Consider the following 20,089-nt stretch of genomic DNA (forward strand, 5'->3'; position numbering starts at 1 on the left):
GCTGTACCGTTCCATCAAGTTCACGTTCATGATGTCATACTGACTGAAGGGTTCCATCAAGTTCACGTTCATGATGTCATCTTAACTGAAGGGTTCCATCAAGTTCACGTTCATGATGTCATACTGACTAAAGGGTTCCATCAAGTTCACCTTCATGATGTCATCTTGTCTGAAGGGATCCATCACGTTCATCATGTCATCCTGACTGAAGGACTTCATCATGTTGAATACTGTATTACAGACTCCCGACTGAAGGCTCCATCATGTTGAATACTGTATTACAGACTCCCGACTGAAGGCTCCATCATGTTGAATACTGTATTACAGACTACCGACTGAAGGCTCCATCATGTTGAATACTGTATTACAGACTACTGACTGAAGGCTCCATCATATATTATTCATCACCACGTGAACTTGTTCATTTTGTACCTTAAAAAAAAACAAAAAAAAAACGTCTGTCTCTGTGTTTGAGACAGACGTCGTACTGTCTGCAGGCCTGGACATGCAGGCTGGGGCAGAGGTGTTCAGGAGTGTCAGAACGGCTGGAGGGACTAATTATCTAATTTGAAGTCCTAATTAAACAAATTGAGGTAAACAGATTGTTGGTGATGTCATGTAGCTACTGTATGTAGGCCAACTTCTGTTGTAATGAAACTAGTTCCAGTCGAGTAGAGTACGGAGAACCTCCGTCCGTCTGTTTCTGATAGCCTAGCATTTAGCTCCTCCCATTTCCAACCGCTCGGACTGAACAAGCTGTTCAGGAAGGTACTTGAGTGTTTCCCAGGGCCGGATGGAATTCCATGAAGCGGTAATCAGATAACCCCCGTATCACCATGGTAACGTAGGATAGGTGATGGCAGGTTGATGATGATGCGTATGATCTGTGATGACTCACCCCCTAGCAACAGATAGAGTTTCCTATGGCTAAGCTAACAGTACACAGAGTTGAGTTCTCACAGTTGCTGGCAGATCTCAGCTCATCCTGGTCGGTGTTCTCAGAGGGGAAAGCTATGAAACCAGCTTCTTAGTCAAGGGCTATTTTTGTTCCATTCCCAAGCAAATGATTCAGGCTCAGCCTGGTCGGTGTTCTCAGAGGGGAAAGCTATGAAACCAGCTTCTTAGTCAAGGGCTATTTTTGTTCCATTCCCAAGCAAATGATTAATTTAATTTGGCTTGAAACAACAATACGTTATCATGCTTCATTGCGACACAATAAACTAGGGAATCAACCAGGTGTTTCCACTACTGTGTGTGTGTGTGTGTGTGTGTGTGTGTGTGTGTGTGTGTGTGTGTGTGTGTGTGTGTGTGTGTGTGTGTGTCAGAGAGGCTGCAAGCTGAGGCAAGTCATTGTTATTACTGTCAGAGGATCTCTTTCTCTCTCACTCTTTCTATAAATCTCTCACTCTTTCTCTTTCATGCTCGCACTTGAGCAAACTTTGTCTCTGCAGTCAGAGTGAGAGCCAGTGAAAGAAGAGAAAGTGAGAGGGGGGGGGAGAGGAGAGGGAGGGTATAGGTAGTGGTCCTGTCCTACCTTGTCCTCCCGACAGCACCATGGCCCGTCAATTATATGTTTAATACCCCATCCTGACCTTCACACACACACACACACACAGACACACACACACACTCGCTTGCACACACAGAGGAACAGACACACGTCTTCACACATCTTCCTAAATTACACACAGATTTAATATCATGAGGAAACAAGGTGTACAAAAAAGGACTTCAATGTAGTTGAGTTATTGCTGCAGCCTGTTGTGGTTGAATGGTAGGGATGTGAGAGTTAAAACACATTAAACAACTTCCCCTATCCATCATGAGAGTGCGCGCACACACACACACACACACACACACACACAGACACACACACACATAAACACCCCTCCATAACCACTAACCCAGGCTGAAGGCCTAACCCTGCAGGCAACTAATGCACTAATGAACATTGGACTCTGGTTACAGTGATGTCCACTCACCTCTCTCTCCCTCCCCCTCTCTCTCTCCCTCTCCCTCCCTCTCACTCCAACGTGATGGTGATGTTAGGTGGAGCACAGAGGAGGCTGGTGGTGGTAGAAGTCCTCTGACTTCCACCTCCACCAGCCTCCCCTGATTTGAGAACTACTAGACCAGCTTGCGGCCAGAAACATTGTTTTAGTTGATACAGTGATCACTAGCTCTTTGGCAGCCATTGGTCCAGCTGTTAAGGGACTGGGATTGGTTGGTCATCCGTATGTTGGTTCAAATCCCAGGTGGGGAATTTGCTCCTGTATGTCCAAATACTGCAGATTCCTCTTTACTTGTTACTGTTAGTCATTGTCAGGGGGCATTGTGGTTTAAAGCCGCATCAAAGCACTCTGCAGGGAACTTGTCAGTAACATTCTCATAACGAGGCCCTTCAAATGTCAGTGTAGTTATGGGACGCTTTATTTCAAAGCCGCCGCTCTAGACAGAAAGGTTAACAGGCAAAAATCTGACTCCAGGCTTTATGAAATGGATTAGATTAGAAGATTGCACAACCCAGGAAAATATGTTCTGAGAGACCAATTATTTTTTAGGGGGTGGGGGGGGGATCAGCAGCAGCATGCCGTGATGCTGGCCAGCGTTTGTGTTATTAAACCTCCTGTGTTCTTTTACACGTTACATTGAGTGTCGTCGATACTCGGGCGTCCTAGATTCGTTGGGTTCAAACGTAGGCCACTGTTAGTCTCCTGGACTGACTGTAGCCAGAGGAGGCTGGTGGAGGTAGAAATTGGAGGATGAGCTTGTTGTGTTTGATCCCATTCCTCGTGGTATCTCAGCCATTGTACCCAGGGTTCATATTCTACCTGAAGGGTCATCTCAGACACTGTACCCAGGGTTCATATTCTACCTGAAGAGTCATCTCAGACACTTTACCCAGGATTCATATTCTACCTGAAGGGTCATCTCAGACACTGTACCCAGGGTTCATATTCTACCATGTGCATTATGGGATGTCGAGGAGGGAGACTGGAGGATTTCCTGTCTTGTCAGAATCTGATCAGTCTGGAACTCTTGTTCTCATAGGAACCAGCTGTATTAGGAGTGTATAGTATTCTTTATGTAGTTTTCCTTAGGCGGAAATGAGTCAAATAGGGCATTCAGCATAAACGGTTTTATGTTTGTCTGAAACCAGTCAGTGAAGCTTGGTTTTCAGACAGCTTCATGGTGCATGTTGGGAGAATCATTCGCTGTGTCCCAATTCTCCACCCTGCCTTGTGCAGTTGCCCACGCTGAATAAAATCAAGCTTTCGGGGAATCCCTCTCTATACCATATCTCTTACACCAGTCCTGTTAGGTCCGTGTCGGGGAGCGCACAAATGCACACTTCGGGAGAAAGGGTAGAGAATCGGGACGTGGATACAGGCGAGAGGCCGGCGTGACACGTGGGTCACGCTGCATGACCGACAATGCCTCGCCTCGGCAACCGCCACAGCTCTGTGTGTCAGAAAGCGGTTGTCACAGCAACCGTTTCTGTGGCGTTTAGGAGTGACAACAGATGTTCTACAGCGGGCCCATCTCCCTTTCCAGCTCGTTCAAACGTCCAGTGTCCCTGTACAGCCGGCACTGTTGATTGTGTGATGTTGTGTAAGAGGTCTTTGTGGCATGGGTTAGAACCTGAATCAGCGATGTAGCAAGTCAAGACACCACAACGAGCACCATTTCCTCATCCAGTTAAAATCCACGACTGTTATATAGACTGTTCATAGACATGGAACTGTTTGTTTCTCTATGGTTATTTCAGTTGCAGTTTCGATGTGTATACCGCAGGGAAGGCCGGTGGAGGCAGAAATCGAAGGACGTCTGTTTTGATGCCGTTCCTCATTCCATCCCATATGCATCACAATGAGCCCGTCCTCCCATTTCTACCTCCACCAGCCTCGCCTGGTACAGTGGAGTGTGATGCAGTTCTGAAGCGTAGTTAATTTGTCCTTCGGTGAAGTCGAGCTTATTGTGGTTGTCAGGGAGAGTGGAAGAGACATGTTTACATTAAACACATCAGAGGCCCTGAGGGCGAAGCCTGCACTAAGAACTCACATTCCTTTGGCTTGTATAGACCTACTGAACCACTCAGTCCAGTCACGTACATACTGCACTGCATACACAACAGGGGAGGCCGTTGCAAGGAGAAATCGGAGGACCGGCTCATCGTAACGCGTGGAACGGAATGAGGAACGCAACACGTGCGCCACATGCCTGCTTTCAGTGACTGCTTTTCTTTCACAACGTGTTTGATACCATTCCGCATTCTGTTCCGTGTATTACGATGAGCCCATCCTCCTATTTCTACCTCCGCTAGCCTCCCCTGTACTGAACGCATGTATGAAAGCACCCATACAGTACTATGTGCTGAATAGGACTGAACCGATGGCCTTGTATTCGGACGTTAGGACGGTAGATGTAAACATGTCTTCTCTCTCTCTCTCTCTCTCTCTCTCTCTCTGTGCTCTTGCAGAAGCGACGGAGGCGCATTGACAGGAGTATGATCGGAGAGCCCACCAACTTCGTCCACACAGCTCACGTTGGCTCGGGAGACCTCTTCAGCGGCATGAATGCCTCTGTAAGAGACACACTCACACACACATGCGCGCATACACACACACACACACACACACACACACACACACACACACACACACACAGCCAAGAGGGTATGTATGTGGGGGTAAGGGTGAGAAGGGTATGTGTGTGTGTGTGGGGGTAAGAGTTAGAAGGGTATGTGTGTGTGGGGGGGGTAAGAGTTAGGAGGATATGTGTGTGTGGGGGTAAGGGTGAGAAGGGTATGTGTGTGTGTGTGTGTGTGGGGGGGGGGGGGTGTAAGAGTTAGGAGGATATGTGTGTGTGGGGGTAAGAGTTAGGAGGATATGTGTGTGTGGGGGTAAGGGTGAGAAGGGTATGTGTGTGGGGGGGTACAGGTTAGTGTAATAACGTAACTTCATCCTCTCTTCAGGTGAACTCGATCCAGAACCAGATGCAGTCTAAGGGCGGCTACGAAGGAGATGCCATGCCTGTCAACGTGCAGCTGCAGCTGGTCGACACTAAAGCAGGGTAACATGGAGGAACCTTTGGCAGGTGAGGTGGAGCTCAGAGAAGCCTAACCCTAACCCTAACCCTAACCCTACAGCCTGAAGGGGTCCTACCACCTTTAAACTGCATCAATGTCAATTGATTTGGGGTTAAGGGGGTTTTCACTCGGAAGTTAAGTTAATCAAAGTAGATGTTTAAAAAGCTACCTGTCGGTCTTACATCATGTGACGGAGATGTTTTGTGAGTCCATAGTGTGGAATATCGTCTTAAAGTATGAAAGATGTAAATGTAAGACTTGCTTTCAGACTGTTGTTTTAACCAGTCGGTTCTCTCCCTGTAGGTTTCTTCATGTCTGTGTTTCTCCATCCTGGTACCTATATCATGCCTGCCTTCAGAGACCCCCCCCCCCGAATGGGGCCAAGGTGACGATGTCAATCTACGTCCTCCTGCTCCATCTGCCCCTCTGCCCCCCCCCTCCCCCGCCCCCCTCCTCGCCCCACCCTGTCTCACACAGCAAACACATGGACCGTTATAGCACTCCATCGGAATGAGGCTGCTCCTACTCCCCTCCCCTCCCCTCCCCTCCCCTGTCCTGTCCTCCCCTCCCCTGTCCTCCCCTCTGGCCGTCCGTCTGTCCATCCCACCGAGGTCGACAAGGACAGACAGACCATGGACATCAGCGCTTCAGTTTTAGTGTCCCTCACCTCTCCAGCTCCAGCTCCAGCTTTTGACTCATAGCAAGCATGCTTCTCATTCTCTGCAAAAGTGCAACATGTAAAACGCTTCTCTCTCCTGTGATTCGGATGTTTGCAAGTCATTTTTTTTATATTGTTGTCAATTCAATGCTTTGAAGGTCTGGAACCTACAAATACCATTGTTTAATTCGATTTTTGGTTTTGTTTTCGGGGTTTTTTTCATTCCTATTTTTTAATTTCTTGCTTTCTGTCTGGCTTGGTGTGTTCAGATCGGAGTGTGTTTGTGAAAAGCGGCTTTGCTAGCCAACAGCCCTTCGCTGCCAAAATGTCTGTAGCTCACATGAAATGATGATGATGATGATGGTGCTTTTTCTTTCTCCATTGACAAGAAGTACAGTTAGTTTATTTTTTGCCACTGGCTAAAGTGAATGCCTCTCTGATAGGAAATGTTTCGATTGATTGTTACTTCGCTCTTGTTTACATCTTCCCATTTCTCATTCCTCTTCCTTGTTACATACGTCTTGATGATTGTTATGATTAAAACTATAGCTGATGTTGAAATGACACGAACTGGCATTTCACTCCTCACTCTGCTGTAAATGTTTTGGTAAACTTAATTTTAAGGCTTCTGGGCTGCAGTGAGTGCAGTAGAACATGTAGAGAAAGATGTGTGGTGTTGTGATAGGCTAAGTACTGGTATGGCCACAGTCTTCTTTCAAATGATCTATCTGGCCATGAGGCCCAACCCAAACTCAGAGTTTGACCTTGTTGTGGCTGAGTTAATGAACTTTCTGACGGAACATTCTGGAAGAGGGAAGAAGAACATCTCAAAGCAAAGGTCATCTTGTGTCTGTGATGATTACCTGGGGCCGTTGGGTATGCCGGGATAATGCCGGGACAATGCCACTATTAGTGCTAGCTAACACGTTGCCAGTACGATTAGCAACAACACAGGGTGGCTTTCCACTGCTGAGCTCCAGAAAGGTCTGCTCAGGTTCAAAGACATATCTTCAGTTATTTTGAATATGATGTGTACATTGTATGACATTGCACTGTTGTTTATCTCATGTTTAAGCTCATGTTCTCCATGGAATGAGAGTTGTGTGTAAGAAATTAACCCTCTACAATTAGATCACGTAGACACTGTGGGTTAGGTACACTCAGGTTCTACTGTACCTAGAACCAGGAGGGGTTCTTTGGCTCTATCTGTAGGAGAGTCCTTTGAGGGAACCCTTTTTGGTGCCATGGAGAACTGTGTCTGTGGAAAGGAACTAAAAAAGGGTTCTGTATGGCACCACTCTTCTGCAAGGGCAGCTGAAGAACCCTTCTTTCTAAGAGTGTAAAGTATTTTAAGAATGAAAAGAAAGCAAGCTGGTGATGAAATATACATTTCCTGCGGTCCTTGGTACTATGTATATGCTGTACAGCTTCAATGGCGGGGGAGGGGGATCTTATTAGAAAATGGCCTTCAAAATATATCAAATTAATCTCAGTATGTTTGATTGAAGCATCTTGATACCTCTGCCTGCTGCAATTTAAAATACAACATTTGATTCATGAAAAGGTTTTCTGCTCGTATTGGAATGAAACTAATCACCAGTATTGATAAGGAAAGGAGAGTCTCAGGCAGATATTATCTGGTCAAGTATGCAGCTCTGTCGTCTGTGTTGCTCCCTGTTACGGTGCATTCAAGTGCTCCTCTGAAACTCCCAGCTTCCCACCAAGATTTAGCATAGAATTTAGCATAAAGCTCCCTATTGGCTAACTCTAACATGGCTCATAGTGGGAAACCCGAGTTGCAGAGTCTGACATTTCCTATTTCCTATTTCCAACGAGCACCTGAATGCAGCGTGAGTCTCTCCAAACAGAGCAGTCTACCGCTGTCATGTGAGTCTGGCTGAGGGAGACTAGTGTCTTGTTAACTCCATTGTCCTCCTTCTCAAAGTGCTTTATGTTTGTGTGTATATATATATATATATATATATATATATATATATATATATATATATATATATATATATATATATATACACACATATATATATATATATATATATATACACACACACACACACTGTAACTGTTTTCCTTGTGTGCCACGCCCTGAGGTATTCTAATTTATTGTTTCTCTGTTTTGTTACTTTTTTGTACTATAGTTTCTTTCAGATTGATTGGAATTTTCAAAAAGAAATAAGAATATACATCTCACGTGATGATGATGATGATGATAAGTAAATGTGGTTATATATTTATTCACCATAATTAGAAATATACTGGACCAGTAAGAAAGCGAAAGTGTTCCTAAATGCTTAGTCTATAAGAAAATGTCCTACAAATGTTTTCTGACAACTGAAAAGCACAAGAGAGAGAGAGAGGGGGGGGGGAGAGTGAGCGATGTTAAGTTTGCAATAGAATGAGAGTATATCAGCCAAAGTGGTGTGTGTAACCAGTGTACGTGAAATATGAATCTACTCTCAGACGTTGCTCACTCGCCACAAATGAATTTCAACATCAGGGAATTCGCTCCGCTCCATAAAGATGTTTATTTTTAGTTGTTTTACATATCCAATGTTTGTTTTTTGTATACTTCCATCCCTCATGAATTCACATCCATTGTTGGCTTGTAGATTACCAAATGTCTTTGGTTGAAATAAATATTTTTTTTTCCATGTTACACGACCTCTCTGTGTGAGTTGATTTCGATGGACACGGAGCAAAGCTCTCCCAGTGTCATTCTGCCTTACATTCATGTTTTCTCTTGTTTTTATTATTAATGAGGCTGCTCCCCTCCACTCCCCTCCCCTCCCTTCCAACCCCCCCCCCCCCCCGACACACACACACACACACACATAATACATTGCACTGTATACAAATGTATTTTTCTCAAAGGGAGTGTGGCAGTCGCGCTTCCGTATGTGTTAATTTTGATTAAAAACAGTAGAAAGATTCGGGGGTAAACAGATAAGAGGGAAGACAGGACAGAATAAACCATGACTATCGGGGGAAGAAATGTGTGTGCTATTGCTGGGAGCGTTACTGTTCCATGACTTTCTCACCATCTAAATGTCTAACACGATGATGGCCGCAGTGAATGATGAGAGCCTTAAAGGAACAAGTTATTTCCCTCTTATGACTACTTCCTATCGTACACATCCAAGAGTGAGCTAAGTGCCTTGTTTTAAACAGGATGTACTGTGAATGCATTACGGCTTTGATGGTCATAACCAGAGTTCAAAGGAAATACTACATCATTCGTATCGCCTACCAGACGCTGATGTAACCACCAGGGGAAGCTGGTGGAGGTAGAAATCGGAGGACGGGCTCATTGAAATGCATGGAACGGATTGAGGGGTGCTACCTATCCATGCATCACAATGAGCCTCCGTGACAATTCTCTACCCACTCTCTGAAGTGTGCACTAAAAGCGTAGAATTGGTCTCCAGGGAGTATACACCATATGTACATACTGTACCAGTCTACTCCTTCTAAAGCCATGTGGGGGAGAGCACAAGTGCTCATGCCAGGTGAAGGGCAGAGAATTGGGTCATAAGCAGTACTGTCCTGCTGAGCAGGGAGAACGCATCCAGATTTAACATTAATCTCATATTAACCATGTGACCTAGTGACTGTACTGGTTTGTTGTACAGTCAATGCCATCACAGCATTTAAGAGCATTAATGTAGGATCAGAAGACTGGGTTAGAGTGAGATGTCTGCTGACTTTCAGGCCTGAAGAACATTGTGTGCTCTCCCTTTCAACTTTCGTTCTCTCTCTCTCTGTATCTCTCTCTCTCTCTCTTTCGGTCTCTGCCTGTACCTCTCACTGGTCTGTTCCTCTCTCTCTCTCTCTCTCTGTATCTCTCTCTCTCTGTGTATCTCTCTCTCTCTCTTTCGGTCTCTGCCTGTACCTCTCTCACTGGTCTGTTTCTCCCCCCCCCCCCCCCCCCCCCCTCTCTCTCTCTCTCTCTCTCTCTCAATGCCTCCTCTATGAGCAGATTAGGGGATCCTTAGGTAATCAACACATGACACATTGACCCAGCGAGGCCCGGCCAAGGCAAGGGTATGAAGTAGAAAGCGCTCCTGTGTTTCACCAACTCCCTGGAGGCCAATTAGATGGCTCAGAAACAACACGAAGAAGACGGCTGATCGTCATTTGGAATGTGATGAAAATATCGTCAAAGACATGCCATGAAACATCTGCATCAATACGACAATCTAAATCATTTTCAATAATGGCTTCACCTCATATTTGATCAACGATAAATGATGACAGATAGTCAGAAAAGAGTAGTATCCACACGACACACTTATCATTGACCTATTGTACTATATATCTGAATATAGATATTCCCTGTATGTGATTCTATCTTATAATAGTCTAATAATTCATATCAGATGAGACGTCTAATAACCAATCAGTGTCCTGCTCACCCAAGCCAGCGGTGGCGTATGATTCGCTGGTGCTCAGGAAGAAGTGTCATTTACATTCTTGGGCTCCCCGCTGTTGCTAGGTAACACCGTGGCAAATGATGCAGGTGGTTTCGTCAACGTTAGCGAGAGACTCTCTCTCTCCTGAATGACAGAGAATCCCTCTCTCCTCTCTCCTCCTCCTCCTCCTCCTCCTCTTGAATGGAGAGGGAGAGACTCATTACAGTTGCTGATATGGTCATTGAAAAGCATGGGAGAGTCTACATGTAACAAGGTCAAAACCTAGCTGTGGTAGCGGGAGCTTGACGGATCCTGGCGATGACTTGAATATGGTTGGCCTTATTACTATTGTATTTGTGTCATAAGGGAGGGCTAGTGGGCGTAGAAATTGGAGGACGGGCTCATTGTAATGCATGGAATTAAAATAAAACAATTTTAGACCATTCCTCATTCCATGCATTACAATGAGCCCGTCCTCCCATTTCTCCCTCCACCAACCTCCCCTGGTATGTACTGTATAAGGTGCATATAAGGATATACTGTATACATATGTAGGTATAGATTGACAGATTGCCCTACTGACAGAAGCCAGCTCTGTTCTAGTGGTCATAACCATTGACTTCCTGAACGAGTTGACTTGCATGTGAAGTAATATGAACGGCAATCAAAATCCTGGCCTCACTCCTGGAAAGTTGTTTCATTTAGAACCAGGGGTTCAATGCTGTAAAAGATGGCTGTAGGTCAAAGAAATGGTATTTCACTCTAACCGATATTTCCTCTGCTCTCTTCTGACCCATACTTTCCGTTTTGACATTCGGACAGTTATGCTTGCTTCCTCATATACCTGAACTATAGTGACAGGATTTAGTCTTTAAACGATAGTCAAATCATTTACAGAACACGGGGACGCTGCAGTACAACTGTTTTCTTGTGGCATAGATTCTTTCTTGTGAATAGAAGAGATGGAACACCCAATAAATGTTATAGTTACATTTGGCATGTATTAAAGTACAAAATCAGCTAGTTGTTATTAGCCAGATGATGCTAATTGCTATTGGGGGGGGGGAGTGAGTCTGAGTTTATCACATATTAGGACATGTGTTCGTATCATGGTGCTCCCTGTCCTTTTGAAATGCCTATATCCAATTCCATTAGCCCGTTCAGTTGTTGGACAATTTTATAGCAAGTATTATTGTGCCCCCTAGTGGTAGAGAAAGAAAGTGTTTCAAAACGCCCATCCCAAAATCACACATCACAATATGTGATGTCACGCGTAATGTACCATGACGTCATATAGTAGGCCACTATAAAAGCCACGGTGCGTCTTGGCGTCAATCACAACTTGGACACAACTTGGAGGACACCTGACCTCACAACTGGAAACAAGGACGAGCAAACCAGAGGGAATATGGATGAAGGAAAGGTAAGGACCTTGATACATATCTGAAAGCACATACGCCTATAGCACGGTCACGAGCAGTAGACTAGGCGGCTCAATATATATGTTTCTCCTAGGTTAGTGTTTGCGCTTTTTCGATAAGCTAATGTGTAATAACCCCGATAGATCTAAGTCATGCTCTGTTGCTTTTGTGACCCCCTAATCCTATCGACTATCATTTAAATATTGAGTTTGATCACTGTCCTATAATGAATCAATCAAACCCGGTTGATTGGTTGATGATATTATATTATATATTAACTGGTCTAAACTAGTCTAAACTAGTACATTCTTGGATTGCATTATTCACTAGAAATATATTTCTATGCATTTTATATGTTATTCTGTAGTATTTATAGGTATCAATGCATACAAGTGGGCCTACAATTATAAGTAATGATTGGCTATTTTCACTCATCTTATGATCTATCATGTTAATTTAATTATCATGCCACGTCATACCACACCTGCGGTGGCCTGGTAGTCAGATGTCCGTTACTATGACGCAACTGATATGCCATTATGACGACAAGGTCAGATTTTTAGTCCGTCCGCGTTTTGGTTGCATGCAGATATTATTGTGATCCGCTGAGACGTAGAGTAAACTTACCTGCGATTAATATGCGTTTTACTGTAGCCGGATCGACAATGTGTGACGAAAATGAGGTAGGCGTATTATTTATCAAATAGACGAGAACAATGAATAGAAAATAACCTAACTAGAAGTTAAATAAAATCACGAGATAAAACTATTATTGAGACTATTAGACCTAGATATTGAACAAAGGTTATCTTGATTTAATAGTGTATTCATTTTTATGGTTAGATATGATGATGAAATCATCTTCAGCTGATAGGAAGTATTTGGCTACTTTTAAAAACATGATCTGATGAAGAGGAAACTTACTGGCATTAACATCTTGAAATTTTTAATATATTGTATGACATTGCACTGTTGTTTAACTCATGTTTAAGCTCATGTTCTCCATGGAATGAGAGTTGTGTGTAAGTAATTTGCCCACTACAATTAGATCACGTAGACACTGTGGGTTAGGTACACTCAGGTTCCACTGTACCTAGAACCAGGAGGGGTTCTTTGGCTCTATCTGTAGGAGAGTCCGTTGAGGGAACCCTTTTTGGTGCCATGGAGAACTGTGTCTGTGGAAAGGCTTCTATGTATCACCATCTTTGTAGCCTACCAATGTAGCAGTATTTAGATTTCAATCTTTGTATCATTCAGGTATTGAATGATGGACCCCGGGAGAAAGAGGAAAAGCCAGTGGCTTTGTCCAAGAAGGAGAGGAAGGATAAGAGTGGCAAGGTAAGATTACTAAAAACCGACCCTTTCCTGCATCCTTGTAACACTTAACCCCTGGGGTTGAGTCAGATCGTGTGATGTAACTATGCTTTACATTAGATAAATTCCTGTCAAAGGGCTACACGCCCACCTGTAGGGCTGATCCTAACATTTACCAAGCAAGCCCTTTGCTGCCACCTTCTGGCTGATTTCTATGTGATCCAGTCTAATGAGCAACTTTGACTTCACATAACAAGTTGACCAAAATGTGAGATCTAAACTCTGTTGTCTTGCAGGTCAAGAGGAAGACTAGTGGAAAGAGGGCCTCGGCTGAGAAGAGCACCAACGATGCAGGTCAGAGGGTTTTCTGTTGTTACATTACTTCTCCCTGTAGTTACTTCTCCCTGAGTCCAAAATGAAAATGTGAAGACTTGTTTGAAAACCATTTATTTCATTACATTAACATCCAGTCACAGTCAATGATAAAGACGTGAACATTGTACTTGTGTGTACAGAATGAAAATATAAGTAGTTGGGTCATTTGTGGCAATAAAACCCTATATTTCTGCTCCCTCTGTGGTGTTCTCTCCACCAGGAACTAAGTCTCCTGATAAATATGAGGACAGAGCAGCAGTGATCCAGCTGCTGGAGGAGGAAGGTCTGGGGGGGTTTGGCGCCCTCTCAAACATCAACATTGATCAGGACTGCTTGCCCATCCTGATCGACTTTCTGAAGGGTCTCACTGATAAGTAAGTATAATGAGCTCTGCTGTATCGATGCTTCCTATGTTTCAAAAGCACACCCTGCCATACACAGTACAACAAATCTGAGCCAAGACCAAACAACTGAAACTGTTCACTCGTTTCTCTATCAGGCAGTGGAGGGTGATCCGTGACAGCATGAGAGACCCTGTAAGTCTACCTGTCAACATTTGATGTGTTATTAATTGACTTTACACTTACTAGTCATGTGTTGTGTTGAATGTCTCTTAGTTAAAAAGTGAATCGAAATGATTGTCTTCATGAAGCTGAACACCTCAAATCAAAGCCTCACAAACAAATTCTTCACTCTCTTTTGAATGAACACAGGTGAACAAGGCGAAGTTTGACATCACGTGCCGGGGGATAGTGAAACTGATCGCCAGCACGGCCATCGAGGTCCTCCTCCCAACTCTACAGCGTGTCATAGAGCTGAATGAGGCCAGGGATGCTGCAGCCTCTCAGAGTGGGCCAGGACTCTCCTCCATCACGTCTCTGGAGGAACGAGAGGCCCAGTCCCAGTCCAGGATGGTGAGGCTGAAGGAGGAGGACCTCCCTAAGAGGGACGGCAGTGCCAAGGCCACCTGCAGGCAGCGGGTGAAGACCCCCTACCCCACAGCCACCGAGTGGAAGCAGGAGTCAGAGAAGAAACTGAGGAAGCCGGCCAGAAGGGCCTGCAAGGCAACTCTAGGGTCTTCCTCAGGGAGGTATGTTATGATCACAGCCATGCCTCGATGTATTGACGATTATGACCAGAACATCTGGGATAAAATGTTTTGACCATAGACAAAATACCAACAATAAGCAGAAAGTGTTACAACATACCACCTATCTTACTGTAAGAAATCAATCTCTCTACAAAAGACATGAGTCATCATAGTCATCATAATCTCTCAGGGATTCATAACGTTGCATTAAATTAAATTGAATGTAATATTTGTGTTTGTTTTGAAGTTCCCAGATCTCGCTGCAGACTGCCTACGGAGGAGCGCCCTCCCAGGATGACCCACTCCGAGTCCTCTTTGGGATCAACGAGGACACCATCCTCCAATCACTGTGTTTCAGCTCCTCTAGCTCATCAGATTGGTCCAGAGCTCTGGTGAGAGACGTCCTGAAGCAGGTGAACTCAGACGTCTCTTTGATAATCTCATTATCAAGCTCAGGTAAGTCCACCCCGATAGCCTGCGATAGGGACACCTCCATGTACGCAGCTAGGAGGATGATGCGCGTAGTGTCCACCAAGCTCCAGGAGTTAGGGGTCACCGGACCAGTCGTGCCAAAGGTCAAGGTCATGACCTCCAAGGCTGATCTGGGGCCGATGACGGCCGATATCATGACTGCCATTGTGGAGACGGTGGAGTCATGTGACACAGATGATCAGGCGGGCATGCAGCGAGCGGCTGTGATGCTCAGACAGTTGGCAGAAAAAATCAAGACGATCAGCTCTTGTCATTCTGTTCAGGAGGGCTCATTTGTTAGAGTGGAGCACAGACGTGTGTCCCCCGCTGGCGTTGTGGGACAACACGTCTGCATTATAACTAGTGAGGAGTTTCACTCCAGAGCTACCAAGGCCGTGGGTGCGATTCTATGTCGGAATATCCCCTGTTGTTCACCCTCTGGCTCCTCTAGTGATGTCATTAGCCAGGCCAATATGGCCGCCACGATGACCAACTCCCCCACTCCCAGTGATTTTGACTCGGAGGCGTCTGACCTCATCAATACCTTTGTGTCTGATGTTCAAGGTGTCATTCAAACCATTGAATTGGATGCGTCTGTTGATAATGATAAAAATAAAATCTTCTCTGCTACCCGGGAGATTTTTGTCAATATGCAGAGGAAATTGGTTGAGTTATTTACACGAGAGTCGGTTACAAGTGGGAGGGCCTCAGCTTTATCTAATGGAGTGGAACCAACTCTAGAGCTACAAGACATCAGTGATGAGGAACTTGCCTCCATTGATAATGCTCGTAGTGAGAGATCTACATCCCTGAGATCTGGAAGTGTCTCTCAGGCCAGCTACTATGACGCTGTCACCAAAGAAGTCTTTGGTGAACTTGCAACCACATTCAGAACTGAGGTGGCAAGGGGAGAGTCCTCATTCTCTGTCGGGAGCCAGTCCTCCATTGAGTCCCTAGCGGCTGGTATGTTTGTGGAAGGCGTCATTTCTCGACTGGAAGATTATCCAACTTCAAAATCCCCCTCCCTCTGTGATGACATGTATCTTGAGGATTTAGAGGATATTCTTCCCCAGGTCAGCCCAAGTTCCAGCTTGGATAGTCTGTCTAATGAGGACATTAGATGTCAGGCCATCAAGGCTGTTAGTAAGTGGCTGCTGAAGTGTGCCATGAGTATGTCTGTCCCCTGCAGTCCAACCAGTACAGATACGGAGGCCTCTGTTATTATTGACGAGTTTGTGGCAGGCTTGAGGTCTATTACTCACTCAGCTGGGCCTGGTGTCTCTAAGGAGGAATCTCTCCCTCTTGCCCTGACTCTAGTTCAGAGGCTTCAGAGAAAGTTGGAAGAGTTTTACACGCGGCTGTTATCCTTTAACGGCACATTCCACAAATCTCCCTTGGGACATGCTGGATCTATCCGTGGACCTCCTCTGATACAAGTGTCACAGGAGTCTTGCCAGAGTCAGCCTCTACTGTCAACGAGTGTCTCACCAGGTGTATTGGCGCTTCGTAGAAGTCAGAGTGAAAGCTCTCGACCAATGGTGGCTCTCCGAGGCCCTGGGGTGAGCCAGCTCCAACTAGACCACAGCACCAAAGAGGTTCTGAGTGAGATTCTGGTCTTTTATGAGACAGAGGAGGAGAGGACAGCCTCAGCTGGAATGAGAGCGTCGGATGAGTCCCTCACTGCCTGTGAGTTTGTGGAGGACACATTGGTATGGTTGAAGGAGTACTCTGTCTCCTCCTCATTATCATCAGCAGAGAGTATGTTTTCCAGGGCAGTCGTTAGTGGACTGTCCAATGAGAACTTTCAGAGGCAGGCTACTGAGAACGTGAGAGACATTCTCATGGGATCAGTGAGATGCTCTCCCAGCTCGTTCAGTTCTTCCCACCACTCTGGGTCAACTACCAGTTGGCTTAGCGAGTGTGATTTCGACAAACTGCTACCATCCACCTCCTCTATGTCACCTGCCAGTGCTGACTCTTCAGCGTCAGACCTTGTTGGCACGTTTGTGAAAGGCGTTAAGAGCCTCTTCCAGGACGTAGAGTCCTCACCCAGACCCAAAGTGGTGCCGACATACTCTGTGCTCCTCAGGGGAAGTGTGGGAGGTTCCGAGGCCTCTGAGATGTCACTGGCTAGTGGGCTTAGTGCTGATGAGGTGTCGGAGGTGAGACTTTGGTCTACAGCACTGAGCATATATAGAGATCTGCAGAGGAAGCTGCGGGAATTCTTTACTCAGAGGGAGAAACATATTGCTGAGCAAAGCCAAAGTATATCCATGGCTAGGGTTAGAGACAGCATTAGCCAGGTCTTGGTCGCCATTCAGGTTGACATGGAGGCGAGGTCAGACGAAATGGAGACCTCGGTGGAGCTAAGGCGATGGCACAGTGCTGTATGTTCTCTGCGAGAGGAAGTAGAGATGGTGTGTAGTGAGGATAGTCTCACTGGAACAGATGTTGTTTGGAAGTTGAGGGATGGAGCTTCCAGTGAGGAGCTGGTAGCTACAGCGCCACTCAGGGCCGCCTCCTCTCGGTCCACTACCTCGACCCAAAGCTCCGTGTTTGATAATGTGTCTTTGCCTCTCCCTGGAACTCCGTCTCCCATTGTGATTCCAGTAGAAAGTAGTTTCCCCATTGTCAGAAGCTCAACCATCGATGACAGCTCCGATGAGACTGTTACAGAGAATTCAGTCAGTGACCCCAAAGAGATGATGGCCGACCTGGTGAGCATCATGATGGACCACATGGACCCGGCAGTTCTCCAAGAGGTCACCTCTCCCAACACCAACCTCAGCAAACTGGAGGAGCTGCTGTCCCAGGGGAGGATCCGCACCCTGACCAACGCCCTTGTGGACAAACTCCAGGGGCTAATATCACTGCACAGCAGCCTACCAGTGGCTGGTGGGAAGAGTGTGTCGGAGAGTGTGCTGTCCAGAATGACGCGGACAGAGAAGCATGCCATGTTGTGCTCTGATCTGGTCTATTCCTTTGCGGAGGAGTCGGTGAAGCGCTTGCTTCTTCCCCAGGTGATGGACACCCTGTCAATGGGATCCGACACCAGACCAGCCTCCACAGCCTCACTCACACAGCCTCAGGGTGGTGTGACTCTTCCCCAGGCTGAGCCTGTGGCAAAGAAAGGGAAATTTGGATTCCTTTCAAAGTTGAAGAGCAAGGTAAAACTGAATATACAGCGAATGCCACATTCCACATAATTCCACATTACATTAATGTAATGCAAAGTCTTACATAAACAACATATATTCAGCAGTGATGATGTACATTGTTGTAGGAATGACGAGTTTTAAGCGTTCAATACATTTACAGATATGTTCTGCCATTGATTCTTCTTCTGTAATAACTAATGTAGTGCCTCAAGAAGAGCAACCGGATTGTTGTCCAGCCTCCAGACCCAGGACAGGAGGACACCAAGGTTGCCCTTGACGATGGGCACAGCATAGGTGAGTCACGTATAGAACACATAGACCAAGAACATAATAACCAAACTAATAAAGTATTCTATTCTGCAGCTATAGGCCTAGTGAAGCTCACATGAACTCTCTCTCCTCTCTCTAGAACCCAGCACAGTGCCCACAGCTGTGACGACTCCCCATGAGGAGAGTGGAGCTTCTAAGAAGAAGCGATCCCTCCTCAAGAGGATGCTCACGGCTGTAAACAGACTTGGCCTGTGCTGCTGTCCAAGCAAGAAAGGCTCATCCAAGAAGACCCAATAACCGTCTTCATTCACTCAATTAAATATCATTGCATTCCATTCCTTTTGATTGTGTATTTTTCATATCTTTTGAACTTGTTATGCTGGAGATTGTGTAACTAGATAAACTCGAGACAACTGTGATTACAGCAACAAATATAGTAGCTAAGCCTGTTTACAGATATGCCTGAAGCAATATCCCCATAGACATGTAATCATAACAGTAATCATATACAAAGTATATGAAATCATGAGAAATATCCATTAGCTAGAAATAATAATAATAATAATAATAATGCATTTTATTTGGAGGCGCCTTTCAGGTCACCCAAGGTCACCTTACAGAAGAGAAGTAAAAGCAAAAGCATGACATCAATCATTAAAAACAAAACAAACAACACATTTAGATAAAAACAAGTGAAGTGCAGAGTGTCCAATTTATAGAAAGTATGCCAGTTTGAACAGGTGGGTTTTGAGTTGGGACTTAATTGTTGTGATGGAGTCGGACTGTCTTATGTGTGGGGGGAGAGAATTCCAGAGCTTGGGTGCTGAGCAGCTGAAGGCTCGGGCACCCATGGTGCTGAAGCATGACGTGGGGATGGTTAGCAGTCCAGCAGAGGTTGAGCGAAGGGAGCGGGAGGGAGTGTATTCATGGAGGAGGTCACGGAGGTAAGTGGGGGCTAGATTGTGGAGGGATTTGTAGGTGAGGAGAAGGTTTTTGTACTGGATGCGGTAATGTACCGGGAGCCAGTGAAGTTGGATGAGGACAGGGGTGATGTGGTCAGATGATTTAGTGCGGGTGATGATCCGGGCGGCCGAGTTCTGAATGATCTGCAGTCTGTTGATGAGTTTGGTGGGGAGTCCGGTAAGGAGGGCATTACAGTAGTCAATGCGTGGTGTGACAAGTGAGTTGACCAGGATTTCAGTGCTGGATTGGGTCAGTGATGGGCGGAGTCTGGAGATGTTGCGGAGGTGGAAGAATGCAGTCCGGGTGATGTTCTGAATATGGGAAGTAAATGACAAGGTGTTGTCCAAGATGACACCGAGGCTCTTGACTTGGGGGGAGAAGGGTACGGGGGATCCATCGATGATGATGGGTGGAGCTGGGGTGTGTTGTAATTTGGTGAGGGTGGATTTGGAGCCGATGAGCAGTGCCTCAGTTTTGTCACCGTTAAGTTTCAGGAAGTTCCTGCTCATCCAGCTCCGAATGTCTTCCAGGCAGGTGATGAGGGAAGTGGGAGGGATGGCGGCAGTGGGTTTGGAGGAGATGTAGACCTGTGTGTCATCAGCGTAGCAGTGAAAATGGACCCCATGGTGACGGAGGAGTGTGCCCAGGGGGAGGAGGTAAATGGTGAACAGGAGTGGACCCAAGACTGACCCCTGGGGTACACCCAATGAAACACCCGAACACCCAGACTTGTGGTTGCTTAGCTGAACGAATTGTTGGCGGTCAGTGAGGTATGACGTGAACCAGGACAGTGCAGCACCAGTGATCCCAATTCCAGCCAGGCGGTCCAGGAGCAGAGGGTGGGAGATGGTAT

General features: G+C 45.8%; 2 protein-coding genes across 2 annotated transcripts in view; both read left to right on the forward strand.

The window, feature by feature from the left end:
- The window catches only part of cdc42se2 (CDC42 small effector 2), a gene marked incomplete at its 3' end in the record, with an annotated part of 8,082 nt that extends 3,005 nt beyond the window's left edge, over positions 1 to 5,077 (forward strand). The window contains exons 2-3 of the mRNA XM_083670498.1: positions 4,481 to 4,585; positions 4,976 to 5,077. Of these exons, the coding sequence (XP_083526624.1) occupies positions 4,481 to 4,585; positions 4,976 to 5,077 (207 nt within the window). The remainder of the gene's footprint in view (positions 1 to 4,480; positions 4,586 to 4,975) is intronic.
- Positions 5,078 to 17,091: 12,014 nt separating this feature from the next.
- Positions 17,092 to 18,588, forward strand: LOC310805007 (uncharacterized protein). The gene is made up of 3 exons (XM_083670496.1): positions 17,092 to 18,012; positions 18,207 to 18,297; positions 18,413 to 18,588. The coding sequence occupies exons 1-3, from the start codon at positions 17,119 to 17,121 to the stop codon at positions 18,568 to 18,570; spliced, it is 1,143 nt and encodes a 380-aa protein (XP_083526622.1). The 5' UTR covers positions 17,092 to 17,118; the 3' UTR covers positions 18,571 to 18,588.
- The last annotated feature ends 1,501 nt before the right edge of the window (positions 18,589 to 20,089 follow it).

Source organism: Argentina silus (assembly GCF_951799395.1).
Source record: "Argentina silus genome assembly, chromosome: 5".
NCBI lineage: Eukaryota > Metazoa > Chordata > Actinopteri > Argentiniformes > Argentinidae > Argentina > Argentina silus.